The sequence below is a fragment of the Haliotis rubra genome, unplaced genomic scaffold (genome assembly GCF_003918875.1).
Source record: "Haliotis rubra isolate DU_JTF1 unplaced genomic scaffold, ASM391887v1 Scf35, whole genome shotgun sequence".
Classification (NCBI taxonomy): Eukaryota; Metazoa; Mollusca; class Gastropoda; order Lepetellida; family Haliotidae; genus Haliotis; species Haliotis rubra.
In genome coordinates, this window is record NW_025767024.1 from 314,850 (window position 1) to 339,248 (window position 24,399).

At 39.7% G+C, this 24,399-nt stretch overlaps 1 protein-coding gene across 1 annotated transcript; it reads right to left on the reverse strand.

Moving 5' to 3' along the window:
* Window positions 1-627: 627 nt before the first annotated feature.
* LOC124285013 (beta-mannosidase-like) lies at window positions 628-23,202 on the reverse strand. The gene is made up of 17 exons (XM_046721156.1): window positions 23,048-23,202; window positions 20,609-20,756; window positions 19,385-19,533; window positions 18,916-19,115; window positions 17,455-17,522; window positions 15,584-15,753; window positions 15,217-15,376; window positions 13,338-13,504; window positions 12,639-12,776; window positions 10,140-10,219; window positions 8,770-8,960; window positions 7,714-7,893; window positions 6,683-6,780; window positions 5,976-6,123; window positions 4,389-4,717; window positions 2,478-2,663; window positions 628-912 (listed from the first exon to the last, which is right to left on the reverse strand). Exons 1-17 carry the CDS (start codon window positions 23,093-23,095, stop codon window positions 676-678), a joined length of 2,697 nt encoding a protein of 898 aa, XP_046577112.1. The 5' UTR covers window positions 23,096-23,202; the 3' UTR covers window positions 628-675.
* Window positions 23,203-24,399: the final 1,197 nt, after the last annotated feature.

Consider the following 24,399-nt stretch of genomic DNA (forward strand, 5'->3'; position numbering starts at 1 on the left):
CTGCCGATCTTCAGCCCTCAGAGCAGTTGGTCATTCTCACAATATTTAGTTTACTGGCGTGTGTGTGTATGTGTGTGTGTGTGTGAGAGAGATATATATATATATAGCTGTAATGTACATCAAATGATGTATTGTACCCTAAGTTTCCTTGCTGATCTGATTCACATATTACTTCCATGCACTTTATAGTATTAGGGATCTATATATATATCTATATATTGATGGACCCCCTGACACACGCACGCACACAAACACACACACACACACTTTTCAAAATTCCCCGATCCCCCCATGGTGAGTGACTTTGGTTTAACGCCGCTTTTAGCAATATTCCACCAATATCACAGCGGGGGACACCAGAAATGGGGGGGAATCGAACCCTGTGATGAGCGAATGTTTTAACCACTAGGCCACCACACCCACCGCCCTATATATATTTAGCAGAGCAACAACTTTGTTGTCCAACCTGAACTTTATATGTATCAATATTGTATCATGATCCATGTTGTATCAGGAGATACTTCAGTCGTGACCTCCCTATCTACTATCAAGTTAAAACATGTAAAATTGTTTGTTTGAAAGCGTTACAGATTGTAATGCTAACATGTTCACAAAAATATTTCAACATTGTTACAAAAATATTTTATTTTGTCTGAAAACAATACTAGATAATTTTCATGAAAACTGAATATCCATTAAAGATTTTGTTTTCAATGATTGTTTAACAGTATTGAGATCAACAGGCTCCCAAGAGGTGAAGGTCACTGTCCTAGAAGGCGCCATCATGAGGAATCCATTGTCAGAGAATCTGCCGGAGATGCCAACTGCATCCAGCCAAACAAATGGAGCAATGCGATTAGATGCCACAGTGACTTCAAACTCGGTGTTCGACAGCATCTTAACATCAGTTACCTGGAACATAATTGAAGGGAAACATAAATACAAGACGCGGGCGTGAAAGTAGATTTTCACATCATTTATCACCTATAAAATTAGAAAGAACCAAGTTCATTATAATTATATTTTCACATGTGGAAATATTATTTCATATGTACCATTTTACACCATCCTGATGGCATTGTTGACATCATTCCTATCTCATTGCAACCTTAAATAGGCATGTCATCGTACCAGAAATGACATCACAGCTGAAGATTGTTGACATAATTCCTATCTCATTGCAACCTTAAATAGGCATGTCGTCATACCAGAAATGACATCACAGCTGAAGATTGTTGACATGATTCGACAAATTTGAAAAAATGGAAGTTGTGACCCACAAAAGTTCATAAAAGTATATTTTCATTTGTGTAAATATTATTTCACATGCACCAATATATTGTTTACATCATATTGGCATTGATGTTGTCATTCCCATTTTATTGCAACCTTAAGTCGGCATGACTGTAGATTCTTGACTTCATTCCAGAGCTCCAGATAAGATTTAGCTCATGTGGGTACTGTACCCACTGTAATTTTTTGGAGTGGGTATTATGAATGTTGAGTGGGTATTTCATTTTCCGTTACCCACTGCTTTCAAATATGTGCATATTTCAGTCATTTTACTCACCTAAGTATTATGTCATTGAGTAAGCTTACTAAGCAGGTATGTTCTGCCTTATGTCATACCTAATCAAAACCAACTTAAATATAATGGAAATGATTTCATAAAAAAATCACTCATCCTATACTGACAGTACAACACTTGTCCTATACTAACAGTACAACTTGATAGCAATCGATGTCTTTTTCATTACGCAAGCGATTTTTTATAAATATATTTTGTACGCATTTGTTTTAAACTTTTTGCGTATCTAACATTTTAAATGCGTAATTGGTACGCAACAATTATTTTTCAATACGTAATTTGAAATTTTCTATGCGTATTTTACCCGGATACGCAGCTTATCTGGGCCTCTGTTCATTCAATAAATTTTCCAAGATGGTGGTCATGATCAGTGGATTCACATGAGCTCACAAGAATAAAGACATAATTGGCAATAAAGAAACTATTATGCTGGTATGTCAATCATACAGATTTCATGCAAATCATGTCATAATCTCAGTGTTCAAGATTATTTCACCCACATGGTGTTGTCCACAAGTCACTTGTCTGTGAGGCTGATTGTGCTGGTCCAAGCTTATGTCGGTTTTACCAAGCTAACCCGAGTTACCAAACTGCTGTTAAACATGGCTACCTACTCAGACACAATGAGTGAGTGAGTGAGTGAGTTTAGTTTGACGCCGCTTTTGGCAATATTCCAGCAATATCACGGCGGGGACACCAGAAATGGTACCTATTGTACCTATGTGGGGATTCGAACCCGGGTCTTCTTCAGCGTGACGAGCGAACGCTTTAACCACTAGGCTACCCGGCCGCCCCTAAGATACAATAACTCCAAACCAGGCGGTCCTTGGTTTCTCAATAAAGACAAGACTAAGATCTTCACGCAAATAGTTTGAGAAGCACAACCTACCATAACTTGAGCCTTGGCGAGTCCAGTGACGCTGTTGTAGTAGGTGAGAGGGAGGTATGCGTTGATGGCACTGGCTGGGTCATTCAGGTACATGTAGACAAAACAGCTGGACCTGTCCGGACAGCCGGACGCACTGACAAGTGTGTCAATATCTTGATTAAAAACGGACTCAGACGATTTGGTCAGCTGTAAACAAAAACACATACTCTACAATAAAATCTCAGTAAATTCACTCGTGCCTAAATATCGGTATATCCCTCACTCTCGCTCGGGAAATACCAACATTTAGGCACTTGTGTCGTAAATATAGTATGACATGGGCACTCATATAATATCCTCTATAACATCGAACAAATACAAGCACATATTTCAATTTAACATACAATAGTTGATGAAGCAAAAAGGTGTAGAACCCAACAGCATGATGCACATTTTTCTTGTGAAACTGACATAATGTCCATATACACTTCTGTTAATTGCCATATTCCTCAAATTAATCCACATCAAGTCAACTTCACTCAACTCAATGAATTACAACAAAGCTCCATCATAAATTACATTTAGACATCTTTTATCTGGTTGAACTTACTATCTTGAAACACATGCAGGGTTTTAAGGTACACATGTTTAGTGAACACAAACATATAGAGAGGCAGAGAAAAAATATATATTGTAAAGGACACACATTAATATTCACTGTACAAAAACATCTACCAGAAATAAAAAGTTTATGTTATTTATAAACTACTACAACCATGCCATGATGTGTTTTATATTCTCTAAATTAATTTCCACAGTATACTTCAGTTGGACACACACAATAACAGATCCACAACAAGTGTGGAAGTGAGCACAGCTCACATACCCCCAGCTTCCCACTTTGGGACATGGAAATGACTGATATTGATATATATAATGTGACAAGGATCAGCAGCTCACAAGACTTTCTCCTTGACTCTACTAAACTTTATATACATGTTAGATAATAGTTTTGCCATGTACTGATTACAGTAATAATTTATGGAAACATTATTTTTGGGTGTTTTCCGTTTGAACTTGACTGTCTCATGTTGCACACAATGAAGTGGACGTAGATGAAGATTGTTAGTTTTTAGCACATGGCATATCTGCGGGTCATGATTAACTTGTGTATTAAGTTTGGTGAACCTAGCATGTATAGTTTCGATGATATGCTGTGGCCAGGTAACCATCAAACACATTTTGCACCAAGTAGTGTTTCCATGGAAACAACAACAAAGCAAATTCTGAAAAAAATTAAAATAGCAAAAGGCACATCAATTGGTATTGGTTAACATGTGTGTGAAGTTTGGTGAACCTAGCATGTAAACTTTAAGAGATATGCTCCGGACAAAACCATCAAACACATTTGGCACTAAGTCGTGTTTCCATGGAAACAGCAAAAAAACAAAATTCTGAAAAAAAAATTAAAATAACAATAGGCACATCAATGGGTAATGATTAACATGTGTGTGAAGTTTGGTGAACCTAGCATGTAAACTTTAAGAGATATGCTACGGACAAAGTATCGGGATGGAAGGACAGACGGACGGAAGGACAGAATGAACGCTATATACCCCTGTTACTTCGTAGCGGGGGTATATTAACACATCCACAATAATATATACACAATCTGAATCAAACGGAATTAGTTATATTAATACATATTAACTTCAACACAGATATACAGACACACACACTCATGCAGACATACACGCATGCACGGCACACACACACACACGCACATACATTCTTGTACCATCGTGTACGATTTCCAACCCAAACCTACAATCTGACACGATAATAATTGGGTGAGACATTTAGAAAAGAGATTCAATGTCTGATTTGTTTGGTAAAGTATCAATAACATCGTGACCAAACAAGCATCTTCACCTTGTACGTAACGTTCCATGTCTTGAGAGGCGTGAAGTTGTCCCATCGATACATCTGGATGTAGAGAACTCCAGTAGTGGCCTCAGCTGTCTTCGTCATGAGATGCACGGCTTCTTCACGGGGGAAGCTGGACTTAAGGAGGGTGAGGAAACTGGTGGCAGGGGCAAAGACATTGATGCCACTCTTGGGGTCCTTGACCTCAGTCAGGGGGATCTCGTCCACCACCATGTAGATGTTGAGGGAGTTGTCGTCCATGAAGGGGGAGATGAGGATGGGGGCGAAGAACCTCCTAGCGTAGTAGTGCAACATTTTCCATGTGCCCCTGTAGTCTGAGTTCGGACAATAAAACATATTTCATCACAAAATGTACTTTTTGGCAGTTCAGCAGATATTTTAGATCTATACATCTAAACAGACTGATCAATCAGTAGTCCAGCGGATTTAACTGACCAATTATCTAGGTCAGATGATAAAAGGTGGCCAGTACTGGATTTTAACATTTCAGCACTTAGACCATTCTCTTCCCACAGAGGTTACTTGTCATATCTTCCTACGAACCTCTGTTCTAATACGGCCATATTTCCCGGTTCTCGTAAAATCCCCTAGCGGCAAAAGATCGCAACACGAATTATCTCCCTTCTTTCTATCCAATCAGAACACGTGTTACATCGACTTAGATTCAACTTGACTAACACAAGCAAATGTGGGGTCACAAATATCCCCCATCTGCCGGGGACTTGTGTTGATATTACACACAAGACGTTTAATGGCTAGCTTGTCCGTTGTCATCGAGGGCGATGGAGACACCACTGATCCGCCATAACATGACTGAGTTCTGTCTAGAAGAAACGTTTGCGCATCGCGCAGGGGAAGAGGTTTAGTTTTCTCGAAGCATACGGAAATTACCGAGGCCTTGCGAATGATCACTTTTGAAACAACTGATTGCACAACTAAATCTGATTGCCTCCAATCACGAGTCTTGAACGCTCACACCATGAAAGGGCCGTATTAGAACAGAGGTTACGTAGGAAGATATGACAGGAGTAACCTCTGTGGGAAGAGAATGCACTTAGACATTTTACACGGAAAATATCACTGAAATCCATTTTTTAAAGACAAGACATGTCTGTATCCTTGGGTCTGAAGTTTGATTAATATTCTCTAGTCAGCAAAATTTGACATCTTCCAAATGCCCAATTGGAAATCTTTCTAGAACTGAAGTTGCTTGTCTTCTGTTAATTTTGAACCCTGCTTTTTTAATATAGTTACCCACGAAGATCGGGTTAGAATTGATCTTCAGTAACCCATGCTTGTCATAAGAGGCGACTAACGAGATCTGGTGGTCAGGCTTGCTGACTTGGTTGACACATGTCATCGTATTCCAGTTGCGTAGATCGATGCTCATTCTGTCGATCACTGGATTGTCTGGTCCAGACTTGATTATTTACAGATCGCCACCATATAGCCTGAATATTGTGAATAAAAAATTAAACTCACTCACTTATTTGAATATTGTTCAACATTTCTAGTAAGGATAAGAGATACATAGGTTAAGACTAGCTAAGAAACAACACACATTAAACTGACCTATACCCGCCCATGTTGGAGCCTGCCAGATATCATTGAGCTGCCAGTAGAGGGCGCCCATAGTCTGTCCCCGGCCATCTGACGTCAGGTTATTCTGCCAGCGTCGGTAGTGCTCACTCTGTGCCTGTATTGATACGGCCTGGTTGATCTGGGAGAGCAATCAAGATTTCATGAAAAGTGAGTGAGTGAGTATGGTTTTGCTCCGCTTTTAGTAATATTCCAGCAATATTGCGGTGGGGAACACCACAAATGAGTTTTCAAGGGGTTAACTTCATTTCAAAATCGCTGTATGAATAAATAACAGGTTTCTCCATACTGATGTTATTGGAAAATTGAGAAATATGGCACGAAAACCTTGTTCATGACATCAACCTCTGGTTTGTCTCATTGTCGAAAGAGGCGACTAACGGAATCCGGTGGTCAGGCTCGCTGACGTTGTTGACACATGTCATCATATCCAACCTGCATAGATCGATGATCATGCTGTCGATCATTGGATTGTCTGGTCCAGACTCAATTATTTACAGACAGCCGTCATACAGCTGGAATATTGCTGAGTGCGGCATAAAACTAAACTCGATCACTCACTCACTCACTCTGGTTTGTCTCATCCAGACTTGATCATATATGAGATGCCATTATTAAGCTGGGATATCGCGGAGAGTGGTAATTAAGCAAACAATAATCATCACATTCACTTCACTCACCTGTGTCAGGTAGATTATGTCACTAAATTTCTGTCTAGTATCAGGATTAATGGGTTCGTTGAAATGGAGGATTATTTCCTCAATCATCTCAATATTACCTGTAACAAAAGGAAAGCTTTGCAGCCAGATAATCCTTGCATATATACATAAATAATCATTCTATTTACATTTAAATTTGTTTGTTTATTCAATTCATTGTTTATCAAAAGCAAGTTGATTTAGGAGGAAACCATTTAACTTGGAGGAAGCAAAAGTGATTTAGATGAAAATAATAGTGACTTATTCATCAAAATGTTTTTAACAATTCAGAAAAACATAATAGCTCAAAACTCTAGAAACCCCTGACAAATTGCAAATAATAACAATGGCTATTCATAAAGCGCCTGTTTCCATGCACTTGTGCCTGCTCAAAGTGCTAACGCATTATTACCCCAGATAATCCAAGCCGCCTGTGAAAAGGCAGACGCGCATAGCAAGCCAATTATTTCGTGTAAGCCCGATAGGTTGCAAAGCTTTAAATTTAGATAGTATTGAGGGTTAACCTTTTTAGCAACAATCATGTGTAAGCCCAGGCTTTTTTTTATAATGGTAGCTACGCCCCTGAATGGTAACAGTCATATGACTTTTCCTACCAGGTACCCATGCACTGCTGGGTGAACAGAGGCAATTCATCGACAAACTCACTTGCCTAAGGTGATACCACATGAGTGCTTTGTTGTGGGGCAGGACTAGTCTGTCTCACAGACCCTGAACCATATTATATATTCAGAGACTAAGCATTAGTCTAGGGCAGGGCTAAAGTCCTAGAAACTATCAGGAATCAAGCTGCCAAACACGGTCACCGACTCAAGGAGTGTCTGCGACCAACACTGCTTAACTTCAACTGATTTGTGCAGCTTATCCACCCCTTCGGCAGGCAGTCAATGACAGATCTTGGACTGCGCAAATGATGTCATGAAAATTAGTGGTTCCCTTTCAATATTTCAAATTATTCTAAAAATACAATATTTTATCCTGTAATGATAACTGACCAAAAGGATGGTGATTCCTGTGGTAGGACATTGGTCCCCAGTAATCATAGTCCCCCGCGTCAAACACGTCCTCCAGGGTCTCGATGTCACACCAGGCCTGAATCCCGTACTCGGACGCGAATCGGGGAATCCGGTACGCAGAATCTTTCCATAGGTCCGAGGCATAGTCATAGAAGTGAACTGTTCACAGAAAATCATACAAGTTACTCAATACACAGGCTGTAATGACATGGCCTCATCACCTAGGTTACCAGACAAGATAACTGGAGAATTGGGAAGTAAAGCTATCATTCCAGTATACAGGAATAAGCACAGGACAACACGTCATATGCGTATGGTCCCATTCCACAAAGCATCACTAAGACAGCCGTCACTCACATACTTTAGCACTGACATGACAAGATAGTCCTAGCACCAAGGTCACTTTGGAGAATGGATAATTGATCTCTGAAAAAGGCAGGTAACTCTACAAAAAGGTAGGTAACTCTGTAACTCCATTTTCAGAAAAGATTTTTGCTGTTTCTTAATAATTAAGACCCTCATTGTAAGTAACTTGAAAGTTGTGAACACATATTATTGCAATAAACTCGCAGATTTATACAGAGATGCCAACCACTCCGGATTTCACAGAGTTACTCGGATTTTCAAAGACAAAATCTTCTGATTTCTCTTTAAAAAAACTCTGATTTTTTAGAAAAAAATCAGAATTTATTTTTGCGGTATCCAATTTTGTTTTTATTTTTTATTTATTTGAGTGAACACTGGTAAAAGCATTCAGAAGCTCAGCATGTGATCCTTTGGGTGTCGATTGTGTATATTGCGGGTTGTTGACGATGAAGTTTCCCAAAGTTTTTCCGAATGCATGTCATAGTCCGTATGAAAGTGTAAACAAAATGGAAAAGCCGAACACGCGCTCACCCCCTACTCACTTTTGGTGCTCAGGCCAGGATTTCAGCCACATGATTTGACATGACTTTTCCCATAATGACTTACAACTGGCAAGAATATGAAAGCTAAGGAAAATATTTTGGACATGTTAGTGAGAAAATAACTTACTGTCACCATAGAGCTCGGAGCCAGGGTCCTTGGCAACCCAACCCTCCTTCTCAGTCTCCTTGCCATCACTGGGGCTCGATGACAGATACACACGTGTTGTGTCTTCCTTGTTGACGATAGTCTTGAGTGTTGTCACGTACAGCTTGACATAGTCATCGTAGTAACGCTTGTAGTTCGCGTGGATGCCGTACCTGAAAGTCACATGACTTCAAGTGTCTGCACTTGTCGGTTATAGGACAGGTTGGGTTTTTTTTGTTTTTTGGTTGTTTAACCCATACCCAGAAATATTCCAGCTCCATGACAGAAATCTGACAAAAGTCCAGTCCATGGACCAGACATTCCAGTGACACTAAGATCATGAGCATCATCAATCCATACTATTTAAGCTGGATCAGACAATCAAGTGATTGACATCTTGAGTATCAATCCATCGAATTTAGATTCAATGACACACAATCAACCAAACACTTGAGCTGGACCATCCGACCATTTACGACAAATACAGTGTGCTGGCGATTGCAATGTATATCCCCATAAAAGGGACACCGAATTAGTGAGTGAGTGAGTGTGGTTTTACGCCACTTTTAGCAATATTCCAGCAACATCAATCAGCTACCCCACCGCCCTGGGACACAAAATAAATGGATACATTTGTAATTTTGGCAAGTCAGATTACGGCACTGAAGCAACATGTAAGAGGGTCATAGAGTACGCTCAAAGATCTGTAGGTTTGCATTTTAGAATTATTATGTGCCAAGAGGAATATTTGTGTGTCATAATTTACTCAGCTAGGTTATAAGCAGTTGTAAACTAGTGGTATGCATGTCCTTTTGATTTTCCATTCAGTTCATACATTTGAATAAATTCCTTTGCAAAAAATACCTAATCATGTCTGAACTGACTTCAACATATTTTGCATTATAGAGGTACAAATGTATGAAAACAGTGTGCATATTCCTGTATGTGCATTAAAGCACAGTGTGCACTTTGTTTTGAACATTTATAACTTCATAAATGCAAAAATCACATTGTACCCATGTGGGGACCACCACTAGAATCAATCTAGAAGTATAAATCTGTAGCCCAGAGAAGCAATCTAGATTGAGCCCTTCATTGACATAAGGGAACTGGCAATAACAGATTGGGGCAGTGGGGAAGCCCATTGGTTAAAGCGTTCGTTCATCATGCCGAAAGACAACGTCCGATTTCCCACATGGGTACAATGTGTGAAGCCCAATTCTGATGTCCCCCACCATGATATTGCTCAAATATTGCTAAAGGTGGTGTAAAAGCCAACTCACTCACTCAATAACGGATTAACAGATGAGGACATGACAACTGCACCTTCCATCTGAGAAGTTCATACCCACCAGTCCTGTCTCAGGCCTTTCTCATTCTCGTTGTTTCCTGCCCACAGTACGATGCAAGCATGGTGCCGGAGCCGTCGAACCTGTGGATAGACGTCATCAACAGGATATTCTACAAACCTCTGTATCAGTGCATTATACCCTTCAGTTTGGTTTCAGATCAGCTTTATTATCATTATTGACCATCTACTGCAACTACATAGATAAGGTTGTCTGGATCGGTGATATAGGTAATGCATTATATGTTATTGTAATGCATTATATGTTATTGTAATGCATTATATGTTATTGTAATGCATTATATGTTATTGTAATGCATTATATGTTATTGTAATGTGTGATATGTTATCCTAGTGTGTGATATCCATTACCTAAGTGTGTGATATCATATCAAAACCCATATGAACTATTTCCTTCCTCAGTATTGTCACAGCGCCACTGAGCATCTCTACGGTGAATATTAGGCGCTTTATTAAATAATAATAATACATTTGTAAAGCGCCTAATATCCACCTTACAGAGGCTCAGTGGCGCTAATACAGTGATAAAACTGGAACATATATACATAAAACAGAGAATGATTATCTACTGGTACACAGATAGAAATAGGTGAGTCTTAAGCTGTGATTTAAAGGTGTCTTTAGTGGTTGTATTTCCGAGGTTTTCGGGAAGTGAATTCCAGAGTTGTGGGCTGACGAAAGAGAAGGCGCATTCAAAAAGTCCATTGTGGGATGTGGGTTGAGTCAAGAGAGTCACTGGAGGATCTGAGATTCCACTGAGGTGAGTAAGGGGAGATAAGTTCTTTGAGATAGGATGGAAAGTTTTTATTGTAGAGGTGAGGTGAGGTGAAATCGGGTTTAACATCATGTGAGGGCTTATGGAGTTTGAAGGTGATTCTGGTTTTATAGCTAGAGATGGGAAGTGACTGAACATTATACTGACTCCGACACCAGTCCTTGATATGGTCATATTTTAACGCTTTTGGTAGAGCGGGATTGAACCCATGACCTTCCACTCTCCGGCGGACGCTCTAACCACTACACCACGGAGAGGCGGTATTTATTGTAGAGACAGTACATCGGGTGATTCTTGCAGAGATGGGAAGTGACTGAAGTTCATAGCGGGAAGAACAGGAGATACATTTGGCAGCTGAGTTCTGAATTTTTTTAAGTTTCTGAATTGATTTGGATGACATGTTGGCATACAGTGAGTTGCAATTGTCAAGTTTCGAGGTTACTAGGCATAAATAAATTATTATCATCATTATTATCCAAGTGGGTGATTTACGTTTTCCTAGTGTGTGATATCTATTTTCTAAGTGTGTGATATATCTAGCCTTGTATGTGATATCTATTATCCTTGTGTGACATGAACATTCTTCGCGTGTGAAAGATACGGTATCCCGTGTTCGATATGCACAAACCTTTGTGTGGTGTATGTGTAAGAACACAACTATCAGAATAAATTCCATAGAGAGTGAAAAGTTATCCTAAAGTACTGTCGGAAATAGAAAAAAAATGTTTTTTCACATTTATATCTATAATTTAGGTAGTTAATATGTGAAAGTGTGAAATGTCTGTTAAACTAAGTTCGGCCTAACTACAGTCGCAGTGGGAGGAAGATAGGAAACGTAAAAGAAGGATTTTACTGAGGAAAGTTTAGTGCAGAAATGAGCAATGCGTTTTTTTTCTAAATCCAATGTGACTTATGTAGAACAGACCATGGCTTTATGCAAATTAGTTTGCGATGATATTATATTACAAAGGACACTTTTTAAATGATTATTTTAAAATTGGACTTAGCATTTCATGCCAGGTGAGTCAATGGTCCGTCGTCATACATGGCTGAGCGACCTAATTGCCATCTATAGTCTGATCTATTGTTTTCAGCAGCTATTCGTATTTTTTGTAAGTTTTGCCCGATTTTACGAGTAAACATGTTTTTCTGGATACCCTCTTACGCATCCCTCTGAACGCCCAGTTAGGCCGATGTGGGTTATCTCAACATACGCTGTTTGCAGTTTAAATTTTAGTGCTACAGAGTAACAGCCTAAAAACAGTTTTTTTCTGTTTCCGACAGTACTTTAGCGTGTAAGGTGATACCCCAGTGTGATACGTACATATTTCTAGAATGACACATATTTCATTAGTGCTATACATAAGTATAACATGTTACCATAATGTGTGATACATGTATTTCTAGAATGTGATATTTTTACTTACTGACATACACTATTCTAATGTGTTTGCTTTTTAAATGCAATGTTCTACCTCCAGGCATTCTGTAAATAACAGAGTCTGGACCAGACAATCCAGTGACTGATATCATGAGCATTGATCTATACAGGTAGGATATGATTTATGAGTCAATCAAGTCAGCAAACCTGACCACCCGATCCCATTAGTCGCCTCTTACGACAAGCATGGGTTCTGAAGATCAGTTCTAACCCGGATCTTCACGGAAAATTCTAACATGTGACAATATATTCTAATTGTGTCATACCTGATGTGTGATCTCCTGGGACACGGTATCAAGGAAGTCTGGAGTAGTTGGGTAGAGAGCCACACTGAACATCAGGTCCTGCCAGATCATGATACCAAACTCGTCCGCCAAATCATAAAACACATCTGACTCATAAACCTGCCAAAGACAAACAAAACATTAAATACTTTAAAATATGTGTTAAGCTCTTGGTGCTTAATGAACACATTTCAATCATTGGTGAGTGAGTGAGTGAGTTTGGTTTTACGCTGCTTTTAGCAATATTCAAGCAATATCACGGCGGGGGACACCAGAAATGGGCTTCACACATTGTACCCATGTGGGGAATCAAACCCGGGTCTTCGGCGTGACCAGCGAACGCTTTAACCACTAGGCTACCCCACCGCCCCTCAATCATTGGTGAATGGCAACACATTTGTGCATGGACTGCATTCTGAACATTATTTGGAAGCGGCCAATCTATAAAGTCCCAACTTTGTGTATTGTGAGTGTAAATCAAAACATTATTTCCTCACAATAGTTTACATAAGATATTATCGATGACACAGTGTTAAAATCAATAATCATTAATAATTCATCCCATCGACGATATATCCTATTTTCAATTTATTTAGCCAGCCCTATCATCTATATAGGCTTTTCCTCTCTTGTCATGGAATCACAGGTGATAACTTTACTATCTAATATTATGATACTTGCCCCTCCTCCCCAAACTCTCATAGAGTTGATGTGAACATCAGCAGCTGACTGGAGCAGACGGCGTAGACCTTTTCTGGTAATATTTTCCTGAAAACTGTCTGCAGGTATCCAGTTAGATCCCTTGAAGAAAACTGGCACATTGTTTATCTTGAAGTAGAATGTTAAACCTGTGGGGAAAAAAAAAATGTATAGAATTTCTAAAATCAATAATGAATTTCTCAAATGAGATAATACAATGGTTGGTTGGGTGGTTGGTTGGTTGGTTTGTTGCTTCAAAAAAATGTATCTCTTTGTTATGGATATCAGTCCGGTCAGTGTGTGGATGGGAAGTGACACTGGTAATATAAAAGAGTGACCATATCATTTACACTGTACAGGAAATCCAGGTCACCATTGTATCTTTAAGCACAGTTAACTTCAGCCAAATAGTAAATGAGCGAGTTTAGTTTTACGCCACACTCAGCAATATTCCAGCTATATGGCAGCAGTCTGTAAATAATCGAGTCTGGACCAGACAATCCAGTGATCAACAGCATGAGCATCATTATACACAACTGGGTAACGATGACATGTGTCAACCAAGTCCACAAGCCTGACCACCTGATCCCATAAGTAGCCTCTTACGACAAGCATGGGATACTGAAGACCAATTCTAACCGGATCTTCACAGAAGGTACCATTCATGGTATTTCTCCAGATAAGCCCAGCTGTCGTAATTTGTAGAGATGTATCTATTAAAGGATTCTTAAATAAATGTCCTTGGCAGGCAAATTCGGATTATACACTGTTCCATCAGTGTTTGCCAATAATTTCTGCAAGTGGTAGCATAACAGTTGGGATTTTCAGAGTGCTTCCAGCTAATGTTCATTTACTCACTGAATATATTTCGCTTCAGGACAACACATTCCTAACCGACCTTGGTTGTTGCAAAACATCATCCCAGTAGTGGTGTTAATTGAAATAATCGAAGATTGGTCGAAGTGACCAAACGACCAAGCAATCGATCACATTTTCTCATAATCGAACATAAACGATTTTGGAACTACTGTTTTTGTCTTTGAAATACTTGACAATGGAACATATCGTAGAAGTTGTCAGGGCCTGAAAACGTGCTTAATTCTTAGAAAACTCACTTCACTAACTGAAAAGCCATGACTGAATATTTCTCTAAGACTCCAGGAAGTTTATGTTCATGATATATCAACATCACTTTAAAGTAGCAAGTTGCATCATGTGATACATATCTGCAATAACAACCTGGATAGGAAAATCTGAAAAATGATGCTAACCAATTTTTTTAGATGATTGTTCGTTGGTAATGAAGCAATCATCAATTGTGATATTTCAACCAATTCCCGACACTAGATCCCAGCCAACCTTGATTGTTGCAAAACATGATCCCAGCCAACCTTGATTGTTGCAAAACACGATCCCAGCCAACCTTGGTTGTTGCCAACATGACCCCCACCCACCTTGGTTGTTGCCAACATGATCCCCACCCACCTTGGTTGTTGCCAACATGATCCCCACCCACCTTGGTTGTTGCCAACATGATCCCCACCCACCCACCCACCTTGTTGTTGCCAACATGATCCCCACCCACCTTGGTTGTTGCCAACATGATCCCCCCACCTTGGTTGTTGCCAACATGATCCCCACCCACCTTGGTTGTTGCCAACATGATCCCCACCCACCTTGGTTGTTGCCAACATGATCCCCACCCACCTTGGTTGTTGCCAACATGATCCCCACCCACCTTGGTTGTTGCCAACATGATCCCCACCCACCTTGGTTGTTGCCAACATGATCCCACCCACCTTGGTTGTTGCCAACATGATCCCCACACACCTTGGTTGTTGCCAACATGACCCCCACCCACCTTGGTTGTTGCCAACAGGATCTTGCACCAGCTCTACAGTACGGAATCCCACACGACGTTGTTCATTGGACACCTCGTTGTTGCTGGTGAAGGTGACGTTGACGTTGTACCGAGTCTGGTTCCCATAACCATTTGGCCACCACCTCTCAATATTCTCCGTCTAAACCCGGGGAAAAAAAGAATCAGTCAGGTCCTGAGACTTTCAACATCGAGGCCGAACCAAACATGTATTTGGCACAGAATTGTTTTCAGCGCTACAGCGTCTGTTCCTTTGTCTTCCAGACCCCATCTCTTACCCCGCCTACATTCCCCCATTCCCTTCCTCATCATATGGTAACAGAAAATATTCATCAACTCTGGTGCTTACGCTAGGAATTGTGATTGTGAAGACAGATGAACTGTTTGTTGGTGTCAGTGTCAGTGGCATGGACTTCGTGACCGATGTCCCTACGATGCTGGTGGTGAGGACGCCCGAAACAGAGCCCCCGCTGACGTCGAAGTACACGCCCACATCCAGCAGCCATTCTCCTCCCGAATCTAGGATTGTACAGAGGAAAAACAATCAGATTTAACATTTAAGCAGCACAGACATTTTAAGATAATACTTCACTTACAGGCATCAGGAATATAGTGGGAATATTGCCGAGTGTGGCATAAAACAACATTTATTCCCTTTCAGATTTCTAGGTCGTCCTTAGAGTTTAAACCAAATTTCATCTACATGTAAAGTCAATGTTTTGATTTTGAACTACAGTTAAATATGGTCATTTGAACTTGTGGTCAAACAGGTAAGTAAAGAATTTGTTGTAGTCAATATAATGACACAATTGCAAAAAGATCATGATTTATGAAAAGGTATAGTATAACTGCTTGCATGTGATATCTTTGTTCACTATAACCATATTCTAAAGTACTGTCCTGACTGGTTTCAAGCCACAGGTTAAAGTAGTCATTAAAGCGTTCACGCCGAAGACCCGGGTTCGATTCCCCAAATGGGTACAATGTGTGAAGCCCATTTCTGGTGTCCCCCGCCATGACATTGCTGGAATATTGCTAAAAGCGGTGTAAAACCCAACTCACTCACTCACTTATATTCACAGATGCAAGTTTCACATTCACTTATGCAATTGTTTGGGATAGACTAAACAATTGTTTGTGATAGACTAAACAATAGTTTGGGATAGTTTGAGATAGACTAAACAATAGTTTGAGATTTAGACTAAACAATAGTGAGATAGACTTAGTTTGGATAGACTAAACATTAGTTTCTGAGGTTCAAACAATTGTTTGGGATAGACAACAATCAACAATTGAACAAATGTCATTAGCAACCTAGCAGACCTAATAGTTTGAGACAGGTTTGGGATTATTTTGAATCAAATATTTAAAAAAAACTTGTTACTGCTGCTAAATGCTACTTGACTACCCCACATTGACACATTAACTTCTGTCACAAACACATGCACAGGAAAGTCACTTGTTCTGGAAAAATAGGATCAGACATCTTTGTTCACAAGCCAAAGATTTAGATATGGTCTCTGCATGTATACCATCAAACCGAACTGAAATTTTACTGAGGCCATGATTGTTGAACTTTGTATGATGCTTAGGGATGCCATGATACATTGATAAATCGATAAATCGATACGTTTTCTAAGACGATACAATTATCAATACATTCAAAACTGTATCAATATTTAGTTTTGAAAGTATCGGTTTAAATATATTTATGCATCGTTTACATTTTGCAATTGTATATGTTTTTTATGTTATTAGAGATATAAATGATTATTTTTCATGCACAAAGATGGGAAATTGGAACTTTTTAATCTCTGAGAATAAAAAATGTTGATCTTTTCAAGGACAGTTATAAAATATGAAATATTAATGTTCAAAATGTAACTAAATTTACGCAGTAACGCCGCGAAAATAGGTATTGTGATACATATCGAATCGTGACATGGGTATGGTTATACGTATCGATTCATGAAACTTATGTATCGTGACATCCCTAATGATGCTCTATGAAATCTGAGAGAGTGCGTGTTCGATTGTACCTCAGCTCGATTGTAGCTGCGGCAATATTGCTGGACAGAACAACACAGAAACGGACCTTCTCAAAATGTAGGAGCACTTGCATCATGAAAAAAGAAGCTGATTACCTTTCAACTGATTAACAAGCACACACACACACCAAGCCCTAATATGATTTTAGTTTTACATATTGTCTTCCAATACCTCTTGTGGTTGCCATGGAGAGTTCACGGATAACTGCAGTATTGAATGCCTCAATGTAGATGTCTTTCCTAAAATGAGAGGAGAAAAGTTGATTCATTCATGAAAACCACCATGTATGTCTACATTCACATACATGAGGTTAGATTGTATTTGAGTGTCGGTGTGACACAATTCTGTGTGGAAGGATGGATCAGTCTAAGTAAACTTAGGCTCAGTATTATTCGTTACACTGCTATACTGAGTCAAACAAAACCAGTAGAAGGTCGCGTCAGGTAACCTTTTCAATTGACCAATCAGAACACAGCTTACCAAATCGCGAAAGTTGACATTCGCACATACCTTTTGAACTTTTACCTCGAAATAGTTTGTACAATTGCTTCCGAGCGATGCACGTGGAGCACGCCACAAGAGTGAGTAAACAGTCGCTGAGAATAGCGTTTTGTCAGTATTCATGGATGTCAGCTTGCGGGAATATTAACCAGGGGTGGATACAGCTTTTTGAGAAAGGAGGGGTGCACACTTCATTTTCACCCCAGTTTCAATGGTCATTTAACAAACTTTCAGCACAAAAGGGGGGTTGCACACCCCTGCACCCCCCGTCTGGATCCGCCTATGTTAGCTAATGATAACCATGTCGACAGAAACCTCAAAGCGTATATTCTGCAGGTCATATATCTGTGCTTATGCGGGTTAGCTAACGCAACCTTCCATAAGGTTTTGTTAGACTCAGTATAGCAGTGTAACGAATAATACTGAGCCTAAGTTTACTTAGACTGTAGGAATGATGGTCCCCAATTATTAAAGCTTACCATACTCTTTGCGTTAATAAGGACTGTCCCCAGTTCAACAAGCTTACCATATTCCTTGTGTTGGAAAGGACAGTCCCCAGTTGCTAAAACTTACCATACTCCTTGTGTTTGAAAGGGAGGTCCTCCATTCCTAAAACTTACCATACTCCTTGTGTTTGAAAGGGAGGTCCTCCATTCCTAAAACTTACCATATTCCTTGCGTTTGAAAGGGAGGTCCTCCATTCCTAAAACTTACCATATTCCTTGCGTTTGAAAGGGAGGTCCTCCATTCCTAAAACTTACCATACTCCTTGTGTTTGAAAGGGAGGTCCTCCATTCCTAAAACTTACCATACTCCTTGTGTTTGAAAGGTCCTCCATTCCTAAAACTTACCATACTCCTTGTGTTTGAAAGGGAGGTCCTCCATTCCTAAAACTTACCATACTCCTTGTGTTTGAAAGGGAGGTCCTCCATTCCTAAAACTTACCATACTCCTTGCGTTTGAAAGGGAGGTCCTCCATTCCTAAAACATACCATACTCCTTGTGTTGGGAAGGACAGTCCCCCAGTTCCTGAAGCTTACCATATTCCTTGTGACGTGAAGGACACTTCTCCCCTTAAAACCTTTTATATTCCTTCTGTTGGGAAGGAAATTCCCAATTGCCAACGCTTACCATATTCCTTGTGTTGGGAAGGAAGGTCCCCAGTCCCAGCTAAAGGAACACTGCTCCTTCCTGATCATGTTAACATGACACTCTCCGTTCTGTGCCTTGTTTGGACAATCATTGGGGATGTCATAGGCAGAAGCATTGGCCTTCTGAGCAGCAACTTTTACAGCAGACTCAAAGTCAATGCTGATTGTGTTGTCCCCCACCTGGAGAAGAGTTGATTGTTTTACCCCTGCATTCTTTATAAGTATTTGCTGATGACTTTTAGCACAAGTGAACTTCATTATAAGTGAAATACAAAACCCTTGCATACATATACCTAAATGTTGGCAATTTTAAAATCCAAGATGGCCACCAAAATGGCAGACAAGAACGTGGATGTCTTTGACAGGTACAGATATGTCAAGATCACCAGTTTGAAAAGGTACGCTGACAAGTGAGGAAGTACAATTTGTAAGGGGTGAACATTTATTACCTTGGCAGCAGTTTTGATGTCGTAGACATACTGGACAAACATGTTCTCGGATGTCCCGACTTTCTGGTCGTTGATGTAGACGGTTGAGAAGGTGTCCAGGCCGTCACAGACAAGGCGGAGGGAAGAAGTAGCCAGTTCATCTGCACTCACTACAAATTAAAGCATCAGATGTAGTAATAACTTCATACAATACGTGGGATGTAGCAAGAACTCAGAACATTACTATTTTGGATCTAATAATGGCCTCACTACAAAAAACTAGGTATTCTAATGACCTCACAATAACACATTAAATCCAGTAATGACTTCAGTGCAATATATTTAATTTAGTGATAGCTTCTGTACATTATGTTATATGTAGTAACAGCCTGAATGTATCATAAGTAGTGATGAGATGTCGGAATAAACTTACAACTCTAGAAATGAAAAAGTATACTTCTTTGAACGAAATATCTGCTAGATTTTATGTTATTGGCAAATGTTTTTAAATGTAATTAATTATTCAATTTTTAAGTAGTAAACTTTGTATAATGTACCTTTGTACATTAACATCTTTATTTCTCATAACATATCACCTTATCTCCTTAACATCAGATCAAGTTCACATCTCAGCTAACAAATATCTCAGGACATCACACCACATCAAATGACCTTCAGTAAACATTGCCAGACCAATGAGGTGACTCAGAAGAAGCTGACATCAGTGATTCAGAAAGCAGCTTTCTCGGTCTTTCCATTACAGAACACCCTCAGAAAAATACTGATTCACAATTTGAAAACTGAACTAATCTAAATTCTGTAAATTCTAATTATAAATGTTTGCTCTATTGAAGCAAGAGATAGTGGGTGATCTTGACAGAATCAGCTGCCCAGACCATAACTGTCGTAAAGAATATCCTGTTTTAACCTTTTCATGGTTGCATGATTGGAAAAAACTTTCAAGCTGTCACTTTCCCAATATAGTAAGCATCACCGTGATTGGTGTCATGAAAGTTTGTTCTGACCTGACCCATAACGGGAAGTCTCTAGATCTTTGTTTAGCAGTACCAAGAACAAGGATCTCATTTTAATGTCATAGCATTACTGATTACTGTTGAACATTGGAACATTGTTGGTTTCATTGAAGGTCTTCATCAGCATTATTTGCACTTACAGTAGATTATATGGTCTCAATTACTTGTATAAACAGGTAATTAAGTGGCTCTTGTTTAGCTGTGTTCTTACACTGAAAGATGCGTGTGTACGTCCAGTCTTCCCGTCCAATCCATTGTAGCTTGACATCATTGTCTCGGTAGAGAGGATCCGGAATCAGCTTGTTGTTGTACAGAGCTGTGTACATGGTGCCTGGGACACTGGCCCGGAATCCTCTCACCTGGAACAAGCACAACACAGGTGAGGTACATCAGCTTCTAACTGCCAGGCCAGTAGCTCACTTAAATGTGCTTGAATATTTTCAGCACTACAGATGGGGATATAGGGTTGGGTGATAAGTACAGACAGGGTTTGCTAAAGCACAAGGGCAATACCCCACCAAAGTACTGAGGATGATTAACTGAGGTTAAAACTTTTGCTGTTAAGTTAAGATTTGGTGAGTGCATTAAGCTACTTTCAATTGTATTTCACTGACACTAGTCTGCCTTATAATGTGCCAAAATCCTAATCAGAGGCAAATTGTAGACAATTATTTCTGTGACAAATTTAATATACATGGGTTGGTTTAAAAAAAAAAGAATTCTTATCATAAACTTAAATTTCATTTTCAGCTCCCTGGGAAGTATAGAAGTCAAAGGGGCAGTGAGGTAGCCTAGTGGTTAAAGTGTTCGCTTGTCACTCCAAAGACCTGGGTTTGATTTCCCTCATGGGAATAATGTGTGAAACCCATTTCTGGTGTCTTCTGCCATGATATTGCCAAAAACTGCAAAAAGACTGACTCACTCAGTAATAGAATTCATCCTACTGGGTACCCATTCACTGCTGAATGAGTAGATACAACATGGACAAGGAGACACCATGTGCTTGAGTGTGGGGCAGACATGTCCCTGATTTGCTATTTCAACTAGCAGTGATTTATCTAGGAATCAAAAGTCTTGAATCAAAATTGAAAAAAAACAACAACATTATTTTCCTTATGCTCATATTTTCATGCAGCAAGAGGAATTGTAACTTTGTACTTTGTAACTGCATTCAACGCTTTAAAGTTAAACTCAATAAAATATTCCTCTTCCGATTGTTTGGTCCTTTGAACAATGAAATACAAAGGACCTTAACCAAACCATAATCATGCATTGACGAACACTTATTTCCAGTTTGGGAATTTTGACTGACATTTGGTGCAGGTATTAGGCCAGATAATGGCCTCTGAACAGAGCTGGATAAATCTGAATAGATATGCTGTTTCTTATCAGAGGCATGACAACTCTGTGAACTGTCAGCTGACGTATACGCGAAACAGATTCATAATAACTGAGTGGACCAGACAAATATATGGTTGATATCTGGAACTGTCCACTGCTCTCTGCGGGAATCTTCACGACAGACTAAGGGTTAAACATTAACCTTTGAGTAGGTCTAGATAAACCATTGAACCCTACCACTTCGTTCAGTTACACGGACAAGATAAGCTGACAAAACTGTCTTTACAGAACACTGACAAGGCATTAAAGAGGGGTTCTGGAATGTAATATTTTAAGCGAGAATGAGTGAGTGAGTTTAGTTTTACGCCGCACTCAGCAATATTCCAGCTGTAAATATTCGAGTCTGGACCAGAAAATCCAGTGATCAACAGCATGAGCATCGATCTGCACAATTGGGAACCGATGACATGTGTCAACCAAGTCAGCGAGCCTGATCACCTGATCCCTGTTAGTTGCCTCTTGCGACAAGCATGGGTTACTGAAGTTCAGTGTTCTAACCCGGACCTTCACGGATCTAATCGAGAATGATAAATACCCATAACATAAATTAAACTGGTACTTTGAAATTTTCCAGCTAGCCACTGCCATGTAGACATTAAATCAACATCTGTGACAGTTACATAGCATCCTGTCTGACACGTTGATAAGTTTACAAAGTCAGGTAATAAGCACTCCTATGATGACTGCAGACTTTGTTGCTGAAATGCATGATTTGTCTTCAAAATACAATCCGAATTGATGACCGATGATATTGCTATATGTTTGTGTTTCAGGTGAAAGGATAACTTTTTATCAGTTTTTCATAATTGTCTTAATTGCATGTCCAAATGGTCAAAGGGATGAAAGAAGATGATTGTGTGAATTTGAGCTACAACAAAAATACATTTGATAATGTTCTTAGAAAAATATTTCATAATCTGGCAATCCCTACAATTACGTCACTTGACTGTACAAAACACAAGATGTACTTTCCGTACATGAACTAAACTCAGACTTTTATCAAAATTACTAGATTAGGGAACGATCGCGGCTCCTGTAAACACCTGTTGAAAGATTACGTACAGTGCTTGAGCCTATCTGTTTTCCTTCTCACTCTCAGTTGCTTCTTAGCTCAGCCAGCTAAAGTTTAGCTGGCTGAACTAAGTGTTTTCTCTGATAGGCGTTTCGTGTGAAATGAAAACATTGGAAAACACATAATTCGCCTGTGCTTTGAGTATGACAAGTTCTTAAATCACCGAGGGGCACTCACCTCTAACATTGTTAAGAAGAGTCCAATTTCCAGAAAGATGCACAACATCAGCGTATGAAACAGACACAAGTGCAGCAGCTATCAGCGCACAGCTGAAACCTCCCGCCATGTTGTTGTCATGTGACATCCAACCACTACAGACTCAGTTTTACAAATCACATGACTTCCATATGGAGACTTCACACGAACACGTCCTCTATTAATAGAACAACAATTTCTCTAACTATGCGACCGTCAAAGATAAGGAACGGTGGTGGAAAAAACTGTACCAGTGCTTGAGAAATATACATTCTGTCTTTACAAAGTTTGAATGTGAGCAAACTTTCTTTCAGAAAGTCTTCTGACATTAATAATATTTTAGTTAGTGCTTGTCTAACAAATCTCTCCATATGCAGGGTCGTAGCTACCATTATTAAAAAATAGCCCGGGCTTACACATGATTGTTGCTAAAAACGTTGGGCAAACCCACAATACTATCTAAATATATTTTTTAAGCTTTCCAACCTATCGGGCTTACACGAAAAAACAGGCTTGCTACGTGCCTTATATGAATCGATATAATTCAAAAAGGAAATTAGTTACGTGTGATATCTGTACTGTTTTGGCTATGAAACTACTTGACAAACACATTCAATGCTGAAAGATTAATTTTCATGTAAACTTGACCTTTAGACAATGCATGGTAACCACAGCACTCATACCATTCATTCACCCAGAGACCATATAATAAATATATGGTCTCTGATTCACCTGATGAAGGAGTAGGTGAGGTGAGGTGAGGTGAAATTGGGTTTTATACGTCGTGCTTGATAATATTTCGCTCATATGACGACGTGCATGCGTGTGTATGTGTATGTGCGGCTGCTTGTACTAGCCCAGACTGAAGCTGGTTTTATAGTGTTAGCCCACTGAGATACCATGCCGCAGTGAAGCATGAATACCCCACTCAGACACATTATACTGACTCCGAGCCGACCAGTCCTTGTTGTACCCATTAATGCCGAGCGCCAGGCAGGGACCAACAAATTACCATATTTTAACGTCTTTTGGTATGACGCGGTCGGGGATCGAACCCGTGACCTTCCGCTCCGGGCGGACGTGATGAAAGGCGTAAGGATACATTCAGAAACCTCCTGTTCCTCACTAGGACTGCCCCACCGCGAAGCACGTGATACATGTGGTCTCACTTTAGGGAAGTGAGTTTGTTCAAAATTGATTCTGTTCACCCAGCAGAAATATGGGTACCCGGTGGGATAGGGCATGTGACTATAACCGTCTATCGCCTAACGGGCAGCTTGGGTTATCCGGGGTAATAATGTTGTGCTGTTTGTGCGCGCTTTGAGCATGCCTTT